At 39.8% G+C, this 12,321-nt stretch overlaps 1 protein-coding gene across 1 annotated transcript in view; it reads right to left on the minus strand.

The window, feature by feature from the left end:
• Positions 1-8,203, minus strand: part of slc45a4a (solute carrier family 45 member 4a) — a 49,539-nt gene extending 41,336 nt beyond the window's left edge. The window contains exons 1-2 of the mRNA XM_078215787.1: positions 8,128-8,203; positions 674-1,203 (exon numbers count right to left, since the gene is read on the minus strand). Of these exons, the coding sequence (XP_078071913.1) occupies positions 674-908 (235 nt within the window). The 5' untranslated portion in view covers positions 909-1,203; positions 8,128-8,203. The remainder of the gene's footprint in view (positions 1-673; positions 1,204-8,127) is intronic.
• Between the last annotated feature and the right edge of the window lie 4,118 nt (positions 8,204-12,321).

Genomic DNA, 12,321 nt, shown 5'->3' on the forward strand with positions numbered 1-12,321 from the left:
GACCAAGGGGTGACATGATCGAGGTGTACAAGATTATGAGAGACATGAACAGAGTGGATAAGGAGCAGTTGTTCCCCTTAGTTGAAGAGTCAGTCACGAGGGGACACAAGTTAAGAGTGAGGGGGAGGGGGGGGATGTGAGGAAAAGCTTTTTTTACCCAGAGGGTGGTGACGGTCTGGAATGTGCTGCCTGGAGGGTGGTGGAGGCATGTTGTCTCACATCTTTTATAAAAGTATCTGGATGAGCACTTGGCACATCATAACATTCAGGGCTATGGGCCAAGTGCTGGCAAATGGGATTAGGTGGGAGTTCAGGTGTTTCTAGCAGGTCAGTGTGGATTCGATGGGCCGAAGGGCATCTTCTGTGCTGTATGATTCTATGGACTAAGTTGCCTCTTTCTGCATTGTAAGCTATGATTCAATGATGATGTAAAGTTAGATTCTTAAAAAGTGCATATTTGCTGTAGTAAGACTGCAGATATTTACTGCATTAACAACTCAGTTCTATTAAAATATAGTCAGTGTGGGTGTATATAAATAAGAATTGCATGGATAAATAACTCAATTAAAATACATTAGCTTAGTCCCAGTGTTTTGGTCCTTGTATTGGATCTGAACTGTAAAAAAACTTTTGCAGATGCATTTTCCAGTGTTGCTTATATTTTTGTACTCACCTATCTGTAACAATACTGGTGTTACCAAGGCAGTTTCCATTGCATAACAGAATTCCCTGCCAAACATCACTGCACCATGCATCACCCATAATTTGACAGGAATGCGATCGATGGACCCCTCACTAACTGTTTCATCGCCATTCTCCTTGTCGTCTTTTTTCTTTTTCAATTTAGTTGGTAATTCTTGTGCTTGCATAGATTCTGTGTCGTCATTCTGTGGAGCCATTGCCGCCATAGAAAACGTGCGTGCTTTTATTGGGGAAATGCTTATTCAAGATGTCTTCGTCGTTTTTTTTGTAGGCTTAGCACTTTTCTTCCTCTATTTCTTTCAGATGCATTCAAAAAACCAAAAGAAAGCTATTTGGTAGAAACTTTGGATTATGGCTTATTTATTGTCTATTAAAAATCCATATTAATTGCCATTCAGTTAATACTAGTTTCATTATGGAAGAGGTGTTTTCTCTGCAGCATAAAGTTGGGAGGGCAACACAAAGAGGTGGTCCTCTGTTACTCCCCATCGAGTGACTGTTCTGAAACACAAAATAGGAAAAAACAAAGGTTGAAACGATCACAGTACCAAAGGAAACTATTCAGTCCATCATGTCTACACTGGAAGATCAGCAGCAATTGCATAAGGACAGGTAATAAGATCAACAGATCAATCAAAATTTGTTTTTGGTCATTGATAAAGGCATAAAAAAAATCTATCCAATGGTGTCCACAAGCAAATCAGACATTTCCATTTCCTAAAGTGTGCGCCAGCAATCTTTACAAAGTTTAATTTTACATTTGCATTTCAACATATAGGGATCATGCCAAAACTATTGGTTTTTAAAAAGCTCCAATAGTAGTTTGTAAAGGTTAATTGCAGCTTCGCAACCTAAACCTTATTAAGAGTTGTACAGGGAGTCTACATGCTCCTCCTCTGAAAACATGTATAGTGACAAAACTCTTTGTTCCTTCACTCCTCTCTTGACCCTTCCACAGTCTGATTTGCTATATTGCTCATACAGTATTGGATGAGCAGAAAGTTCCACCAACTAAGTCTCCACCACAAGCTCCATTCTCTGACCACCGTGTCCATCCCTGGCAACTGACCATTGCATTTGCAATCTTGATGAGCATCCATTCCATCACCAAAACTGCTTGCAATTATAGAATCCCTACAGTGCAGGAGGCGGTCATTCGGCCCATCGAGCCTACACCGACAACAATCCCACCCAGGCCCTATCCCCGTAACCCCACATATTTACTCTGCTAATCCCCATGACACTAAGGGGCAATTTATCATGGCCAATCCACCTAACCTAAACATCTTTAGACTGTGGGAGGAAACCCACGCAGACAGGGGAAATCGTGCAAACCCCACTCGGATAGCTGGAATTGAACCCAGGTCCCTGGCTCTATGAGGCAGCAATGCCAGCCACTGTATTTCCCCCTCTACAACATCCAACTGAGACCCTGTCTCAGCTCTTTTGTAGCTGAAACTCTCATTCATGCCTTAATTACCTTTAGTATTAATATTCTAATGCTCCTTACATGGCCTACCATTATTCACTTTGTATAAACTTGTGCTCATCCAAAATTCTATACTACCCATATCTTAACTCGCATAAATCACCCATACTTGCTCATTCCTGCCTATCTAACCTCTTCCAGCCCCAGAAGCCTTTGAGATTTTTACACTCCAATTCTGACCTCTTGGCATCCAATTTTCAAAATCTCACTGCCTTTGATCACCGTGCTTTGAGTTACCTTATCCCCAAACAGTTCCCTTTCCAAACCGTTGTTTCTTAAAACCTGCCTCTGAGTAAGCGTTTTCTTATCTATCTTGTTATTTCGTGACTCAGTACAAATTTTTTTAATACAGATATCATTAAGCACCTTGGGATATGTTACTATATTAGAGGATATATATATTTAAACATGCACAGAAGTCCTTGCTGGATGTGGGCCAAATGGTGGATGTGGACTGAATGATATTAATCCTTTCTGCACTACATATGCATAATCAGAATACAAAATGAAACCACTAACTCAGTGAATTCCATAGCCTCACAGCTTGAAGATGTATCTCATTCTCAGTTGGAGATTTCACAAATAGCCTTTTTTTTAAACCTCTTGCTACATATTCTAGACCTCTCAATTACAGGAAACTTCCATTTAAAAATAAAGAACATTTGCTGCTTCAAGCTGATAGAAGGAAGAGGCTCTCTCTCTGTGGCTCGCTCTCCAGAAGTGTTCTCAAAGCTCCAGGATTATGGGGGCACCATGGTGGCAGCACAGTGGCAGTGGTTAGCCACCGTGCCACCCCCACAACCTAGCTAAATGTATGTTCTATTTATCATAATTGTTCATTTTGTGCTCAATTACTTCAGGATTCACTTATTTTTCTGATAACCATCTTTGTAGACTGTAAAGCTTTTTGAGACGTCTTGAGGTGATGCAACAAAAGAAGACCAAGATGAAGTAAAACTAAATATCCCTAACATTTTTTAATCATCCTTTTTATTCTTGCAATTTCAGAATCTGTTCCACATTTCCAAATGAAACAAAGCCTCAGCCATCTGATATTAATTGATGCACTTCATGGTCCACACGCATCACAGAAAGCTACTGCTTCAAATCTAAGGAGCGCCGAATATTCTTGTTCTAAACACATGTCTACCTTCCCTACCTCAGAAAATCACGTCTTTCATCCTCCATTAATCAACAATACGATTACCCTTGCAAATCTTTGTCCAAAAACCTTTCCCCGCTGATGTGTTGGTTTGTCTCAATTTCCTGAAGCAGAGATGGTGCCAATTCCCACAATTGAATTTGTTCAAGTCAACACTATGCTCAAAAAACTCACGTATACTTGGAATTCCTCTACTACCATTTTTGGGTTGCTTGGTTGGTCACTTGAATATAACATCTAGCTTACTTACCACTTTTTTCCTGCTCTGCACTCAATTCCAACACCTAAAACTTCACTTCAGAAGTTCTTATACCATTCTTGTATTTTTAAAATCCCATGTCCAACTCCAAATTCCACTGACAGCATTCTCAACACAGATAAATAAAGTACTTGCTCCCAGTGGTGGACATGACGTGGAGATGCCAGCGTTGGACTGGGGTAAACACAGTAAGAAGTCTCACAACACCAGGTTAAAGTCCAACAGGTTTATTTGGTAGCACAAGCCACTTGCTTTCGGAGCGCTGCTCCTTCATCAGGTAAGTGGGAGTTCTGTTCACAAACAGGGCATATAAAGACAAACTCAATTTACAAAATAATGGTTGGAATGCGAGTCTTTACAGGTAATCAAGTCTTAAAGGTACAGACAATGTGAGTGGAGAGAGGGTTAAGCACAGGTTAAAGAGATGTGTATTGTCTCCAGCCAGGACAGTTAGTGAGATTTTGCAAGCCCAGGCAAGTCGTGGGGGTTAGATAGCGTGACATGAACCCAAGATCCTGGTTGAGGCCGTCCTCATGTGTGCGGAACTTGGCTATCAGTCTCTGCTCAGTGACTCTGCGTCGACACACAACGCTACCAAATAAACCGGTTGGACTTCAAACTGGTGTTGTGAGACTTCCCAGGTGGTAGATACAGGTTCATGAAGATACAACATAAGAAATGTTCTAGTCAAGAATAACGCATATACAATAAATTTAAATATTACCACATGTAAAGGTTGATAAAATCACCACATTGCTAAGCTGCAAAATCTGGTCATTTTTACTGGGCTTTAGACTTTTGGTGACTCACTAACACAGGAAGCTCCACGCTAGATTCAGAAATGCATGTGTTATACAAACTGGAGAATAGAATCGCTACAAAATTTGAGTTACGATTTTACTTCTACAATCAATTTCATTTGGAAAGATAGTCTAAATAAATGTATACTTCTGCATATCTTTGTCAAATCAGCTGTGTTGAAACAATGACTGAAACCTATGGTAAGCACAAGTTTAAAGTCAAGACCAAGGCATAATGAGGTTTGCAGGTTGGACTTCAGACAATTGCTGACAATTTCCTCGGTTGACACTACAATCTGCAATAGCCCACTGTAGCTGTCACAGCGTTTCCAATATAGCCAAGCTTCACTTCTGTATTTGAGGATTTTCTAGTCAAGTAATTTGGATCTGCAGTCACATGAAAAACAAATTGCACAGTTTTTGCCTGTGTACAGCTCCCTCAACAATCTTTTAAAAAATCACAAGTTTCACAGAGCAATCACCACTTCCTAAGTTTTGTTTTCAATGTGGCATCAAGAAAACCATAGCATTGCATTTTTCTTTGGTTGGGTTTGTCTGTTCGCTTTTAAACTTTCTGGACCAAGTCCCTATGATTAGAGAAAACATGTCTTTTTAAAAGTATATTTATATAACTTTCAATGGACACATTTATTCGGCTAATTAGTGCAGAAAGCATTGGTTGAGACTTTTTTTTTTAAACAATTAAGATATGATCCAAGACGACAAAGTTTTTCTGGACTGAGGGCTAATCAAAGCCATGGTACTTTGTTTGACAAGTCAGTTACACAGCAGGCAGATTCAACTGCAAGTAGTAAACAACACTAGCCTAGGGCTTCTATTGCTGAGTTATTGAAAGCCTGAACCACAGGAATGAGCATGTTTTGCAACAAGAAATCTGTCTGATTTTATTGACTATTACATTCAGCAACACTGAAGTCTAATCCAGTTAAATAAATTTAGCCCATTTGCAAAGAAAAAACATACATCTTGGTATTCATAGCACAAGTGATTACAAACTATTAAATTGTTGTATTTGTAATAAATTCCTGTTATTTTTGAGAGGGGTAACAATGTATCTGGAGTTTGTGTACATTTCTATAGAGCGCCGTTCTTTGATTTCAGTAAAAAGTAATTTTTGTTTGGGCTGCTGGGGTACTGTGGCAGGGATGGAAACCTAATTGTGGATTTAAACAGGGAATGGCAGGAAAAATGGGCATTAGAAACATCAACATAGGAGTGGGCCATTCAGCACTTTGAGCTCACTGTGCCATTCATCATGATCATGGCTAATCATCCAACTCAATAGCCTGACCCTGTGCGCACCCCCCCACCCCAATATCCTTTGATCTCCTTTGCCCCCAAAGCTATGTCTAATTCCCTCTTGAAAACATATAATGCTTTGGCCTCAATGAATTTTTGTGGTAGCGAATTCCACAGACTTCCCACTCTCTGGAAGAAGAAATTTCTTCCATTTGTCCGAAATGGTTTACTCCATATCCTTGGATTATGATCCCTGGTTCTGGACTCCCCCCGCCATCAGGAACATCCTTCCTACAACTACCTGGTCTAGTCCTATTTTCTATGAAATCTCCCCTCATTCTTCTGAACTTCAGTGAATATAATCCTAACTGACTCAATCTTTCCTCATGCGTCAGTTCTGCCATCCCAGGAATCAGGCTGGTAAACCTTCATTGCACCCTCCTCTACAGCACGGTCATCCTTCTTCAGATAAAGAGACCTAAACTGCACACAAGATTCCAGGTATGGCCTCACCAAGGCCCTGTAAAATTGCAGCAAGATATCACTGCTCCTGTGAAGGCTAAGTAAGAAGTCTCACAACACCAGGTTAAAGTGCAGGTTTATTTTTTTATACTTTTCCAATTCAATCAAATCAAGTCCAATTCAGAGTCTCAACAAGTTGAGACATTTCCGATCCAAGCTGACAAGACAGGGCCTTCACACCTGTCTTGGGCCTGATCTACATGAGCCAAGCTGATTGGAGGAGGGGGAGGTTTCCTCCTCCAAGGCTTGATCTCATTTGCATCTTAGCCAAAAGGCCAAGATGCCGCTTTTAAAAATTGCTTCATATGAATATGAAGCTTAAATGCAACCCAATGACCTTGACCAAGCGCAGCATCCAATCCATACTACACTGGATCTTTGGCAGCACAAGCTTTCGGAGCGCTGCTCCTTCATCAGGTGAGTCAAGGAGCAGTGTTCCGAAAGCTTGTGCTGCCAAATAAACCTGTTGGACTTTAACGTGATGTTGTGAGACTTCTTACTGTGCTTACCCCAGTCCAACGCCGGCATCTCCACATCCTGTGAAGGCCAACATACTATTTGCCTTGCTGCACTTGCATGCTTATCTTCAGTGACTAGTGTATGAGGACACCCAGGTCTGTTTGCACATTCCCCCCTCTCAATTTATTGCCAGAGAATAATCTGCCTTGTTTTTGCTACCAAAAGTGGATAACTTCACATTCATCTACATTATACTGTATCTGCCTTGCATTTGCCCACTCACTCAAAAAATGACCTGTTTACTCCTACTTTTTGATTTGAGAGAATCGGAGGCAAAACACAAAGCTTTGAGGTACTATTTACCCCTCACTTAGTCAATCTGTAATTATTCCCAGTAATGCTACTCATCTCATACTTCGACTCTACATGCTGCCCTTTGTAGCTTCCTGTGAGATCCACCCATCACAAACCTTCCATTGGTATGTTTGGAAGAGGTGTAGAATCAAGGTGAGGGCTGGACTACAGAGCCAGAAAACAGGGGAGGTGTTGCAGAAACTGACATAGTCTACTACATTAAAAGCAGTGTAAAGTTGAGGAGGAATAATGCACTACGACCACATTCTGAGCATGTTGTAAGAAAGACAGACATAGACCTGGGAGGAGTCAAAAAAATGTAGGGGACGCTGGACATGGGGTGATAGATTCCAAAGACAGATAGACTTGAAGAAAAAGACGAAAAAACCATTTTACTTCCAGGTTGCGAAACAGTTCAATTAACCTGAGCGGACAGCTTTGAATTTTAATATACAATTCAAATTACGGCTTTGAATTTTAAAATACAATTCAAATTACTGCTTTTCAAACAAACAATTCAAATTACTGCTTTTCAAACAAAGAAAAAACACCGGCACGCACTTTCAGTAAATAATTTATATTAAAATAGCATAAAGCTAAACTGCTGTCATAAGAAAATGTTGTACAAAAGATGGATAGGCTTGAGCAGGCTTATTGCTAGGATTGTACAAATCAATTTGGGACTTACCCAATTATCTGAATTTATCTAGAGTATGTGATGACTGAAATCTGCTGAACAATCTTCATCAGAGGGACCTGAAACCAGCCTTCTTTAGGCTTACATAAGCAGACTATCAAATTGAGCAAGCTAACAGAGGTTGTTTCCCAGTTTACAGCACATTACAACAAATCATATATCCTGAAATATTTCTATCGGATAAAAAGCAATTAACTATATGTTGGATATAGATGGAAAAAAATCAGCAGGCCAAGTTTCATTTAACTCAAAACAGTCATACGATTAAATGATAATCAGCTCTAGATTTTACACATATCTGAATGCTTACATTTCTATAGTACATTATATGATACCAGTTATAAAACAAAAATGTAACCCTTTCAAAGAACAAATCTAAATTTACAACAGCAATGTCTTAAGCCTCTTGGCCAAATCACATACCTTTCCTTAGCTGAAATGCTTAGACAGCCTTTATGTGATTAAATATTCAAAACAGCAAGTCAGACTCCAGAACAGCTTGAAAATTTAAAACGAAAGGGCTGCAAAACAAAATATTCCACAACACACAATTTTTGCTAAAATGCCAACATTTCTTGAATATATAAATAAGTATTTATAATAAAACAGAACGCTAGTAGAGTGCTGTAGAACTTTAAACCCCCCACTAAAGGAGTTTTAGATTACAACCTTGGAGTGCTAACCTAATCCAGTTGCAAAGATGAAAGACAGAACTGCAAGCTATCAAGTTCATAGTATGTTCATATACATACCATTGCAAGGGGACCAATTTCTGGGTTTATGATTTTTTAAAAAAATAGAAAACTAATCAAAGACACCTCTGCAGTATACACTCAAATTATGGCATTAAATTGTAGATTGACAGTGTGAAAAAGTCAATGAATTCCTTGCTTGTACATTTACCAATTCCAACCAAATCATAAAGCACAGTGCTAACAGTTGTCTAGGTACATCCTATCTATCAAAAATGAATGAAAATCTAACCCAGTCAATTCACCTTCTCTTAAAGTGATTGGATGAGTCATAGTGCCATTAAAACATCACATACTTACCAACAATTTGGGTTCTACAAGAAACTCCAAATCCAATTACAATCTTCATCCAGGCCAAGACATAAGTGTAAATTGTGCAAAATTAACTTACAAAAAAAAAATCAAAGCAGCAAAACCAACCTGAATACTGGCTAACATTTTCTTTACCAAATGCTTTACAGCATTTTGCTCATCAACTACACATCTATTATTTGTTCTCAGTACATGAGACACCCAGGCACAGTATCGTTACTAACCATTACCAACTGTCCTAAATTTGCAGCAGGCTTTTTCCTTTCGGTTGCCAATCTTATGCTGAAAGTTCAAGGATGAATTAACCAGAGAATTCCAGGATATTAACTCAACAGTGAAGTAAAAAGATGATATAGATCTAAAACAGAATGGTGTGTAATTTGGAGCTGATGGCATTTCCATTCAAAATTTTGCACCGCATCCTGTAGCTAACACTTTGTGTCCCTTAGTTCTAACCTCCGCCACAAGGGGAAACATCCTTTCAGCATCCACCCTGTCAAGTCACCTCAGGATCTTACGTTTCAATAAGATTGCTGCTCATTTTTCTTCTGAGCAATAATGCATACAAGACCAATTTGACCTCATACGCTAATCCCCTCAACCCAAGAATCAGTTGGATGAACTTCCTGGTATAGTTAAATGACTCTTAACATCTGATCCCCAGTTTAGACTAGCAACCAAAAAAAAATCAGACCGAGAGACCAATTCGACTTCAAAATCCCATACATGTTTAAACAATTTAATTCAGTGCACAGTTTTCAATGGATCTATGCTATACAATGAGGTTATCTTACGACACCCCTAACCAATACAACTCCTTATCCGTTCCCTCATCATAGTAAAAAGTATGCATACAGAAAAGAACACAAATTTCTATGGAACCATTCACATTCCTTTCTCAGGACATCTTATAATAACCTGGAACAGTTAGTAAATTATTTATGAAATGTTGTAATGTATCTATCTTGAAGCAGATTAATGATTAATACAAGAAAGACTTACATTTATAAAAGCACCCATCACTACATCAGGAGGTCCCATAAGCATCTTACAGCCAATTAAATACACAACCATGTTGGTATGGGGCAAAGGTCACAGGCTTTTTTTCCTTTTTTTTCCCAAAAAATGAAACATTTTTAAACAAACCGAGTGGACACTATAATGGAAAATTGAGCCCAGAGGCCAAGACAAATCTCCTGAAGATTCTTCCAGACATTGACTGCATCAGAAGCGGATTCTGCATGCTTTTTGGGAGCCTGGGCGAAGAATCTCCAGACGTTCGCCTTAATTCCTTTCCATCATTCTGTCAGAGATTCAGTCTAGGTATTTCATCGTTTTCCAACAAGAGTCATAGATAAACCAGACAAGGCCTTCTTCCCCTATAGATAGTAGGGAGCCAGTAGGGATTAACAATCTAGGAGTTTCATGGCCATGCTTAAGTATTTCCAGTTTTTTAAACCTTTTTACAAAAAGATTAAAATTCACAAACTGTCATGATGGAAACACACATGGAAAATAGGAGCAGGACTAGGCTATTTAAGCCTGCTCTGCCATTCATTATGGTCATGGCTGATCGTCAAATTCAATACCCTAATCCTGCTGTCCCACTCATATCTCCTTAGCCCCAAGAGCAATGCATAATTCCTTCTTGAAATCACACAATGTTTTGGTCTCAACTACTTTCTATGGTAGTGAATTCCACAGATTCAACACTCTCTGGGTGAAGAAATTTCTCCTCACCTCAGTCCTAAAAGGTTTACCCCTTAACCTCAAACTATGACCCCCTAGTTCTGGATTCTCCCACTATTGGGAACATTTTCTCAATATGCCTGTCTAATCCTGTCAGAATTTTATATGTTTCTGTGAGATTCACCTTCACTCTTCTAAACTCTAATGAATGTAATCCGAATTGACTTAGTCTCTCCTCATGACAGTCCTGCCATCCCAGGGATCAGCCTTGTAATCCTTTGCTTTGGATTTGAGACCAGGGAGAAATCCGCCATGATCTGATTGATTGGTAGAGCAGGCTCGAAGGGCCGAATTTGCCTATTTCTGCTCCTAATTCCTACATTCCTATGTTCACTGTACTCCCTTTATAGCAAGAACATCCTTCCTCAGATAAGGACACCAAAACATTTAAAACTGAGATGAGGAGGAATTACCTTTTGCAGTGAGTGGTGAATTTTCGGAACTTGCTGCCCCATAGTGCAGTGGAGTCTGAATCATAGAAAATCATAGAAACCCTACAGTGCAGAAGGAGGCCATTCGGCCCATCGAGTCTGCACCGACCACAATCCCACCCAGACCCTACCCCCACATATTTACCCGCTAATCCCTCTAACCTACACATCTCAGGACTCTAAGGGGCAATTTTTAACCTGGCCAATCAACCTAACCCGCACATCTTTGGACTGTGGGAGGAAACCGGAGCACCCGGAGGAAACCCACGCAGACACGAGGAGAATGTGCAAACTCCACACAGACAGTGACCCGAGCCGGGAATTGAACCCGGGACCCTGGAGCTGTGAAGCAGCAGTGCTAACCACTGTGCTACCGTGCCGCTCATTAACTATTTAAAAGATAAACCAAGCAAGGGTGAGGTTGATTAGAGACCAAGTACACAGCAGTTTTCACTAAAGAGAATGCTGCCAATGTCACAGTAAATAAGATAGCAGAGGAAATTGGGTAGGTTAAAAACAGGAGGTTCTTGAAAGGTGATCCAGGTTAAAGGAAACCAGCTATCAGGTCACGACCTAAATATCAACTCTATTTCTTTCTCCTCTGTTCAGTATTTTCTGTTTTTCACTTCAGCTTTCCAGCATCCACAGTATGTTGCTGTTGTACTTTAAAAAAGTTAACCACTTAATCTGAATAGGATGTGTAAATAGGTTGCTAACGGAGACAAGGGTGGAAATTAGAGGTGCTCTGGTCATAATCTTACAACCCGATCTTAGAGCACTCAAGGTGGCAAACAGTACATACCGATTCAAAATTCAGGGAGGGAAACAAATCTAACAATTAAAAGACCAGGCAGCTCAAGGCAAATAATGGGGAATACAGGCATTGATTAGACCTCAAAAAATACACATTAACGAAATCCAGCATTTACCAACTTGATTGAGGTTTCTAATGAAACAGAGAAGAAAGTGGATGAGCGTAATGTGTTTGATGCACACAACAGTAGAGCTCTAACTGTACTGTAGCCAATTCTGGGCATCAGACTTTCAGCCTTGGAAGCTGTTGACTTGAATTGCACTGCCTGAAAAGGATGATGGAAGAAAATTAAATAATTTGCAAAGGCATTTGGAAAATACTTGAGAAAGATCTTGGGGAGTGGGAAGAATTTGCCTTTCAAAGAGTTGACATGCGCACAATGGGCTAGACATCCTCCTTCTGTCTTGTATCATTCTATGATTGCAAATCTTACACAGAAACAAGTACACAAATCTAGGCTGATACTCATAACACCGTATTGAAGGAGTTTTGCAATGTTAGAGATGCTGCATTTCACAATATTAAACCAAGGCATCTCCAGTTCCTGGAATAGATATTT

This window comes from Mustelus asterias, chromosome 7 (genome assembly GCF_964213995.1).
Source record: "Mustelus asterias chromosome 7, sMusAst1.hap1.1, whole genome shotgun sequence".
Lineage (NCBI taxonomy): Eukaryota > Metazoa > Chordata > Chondrichthyes > Carcharhiniformes > Triakidae > Mustelus > Mustelus asterias.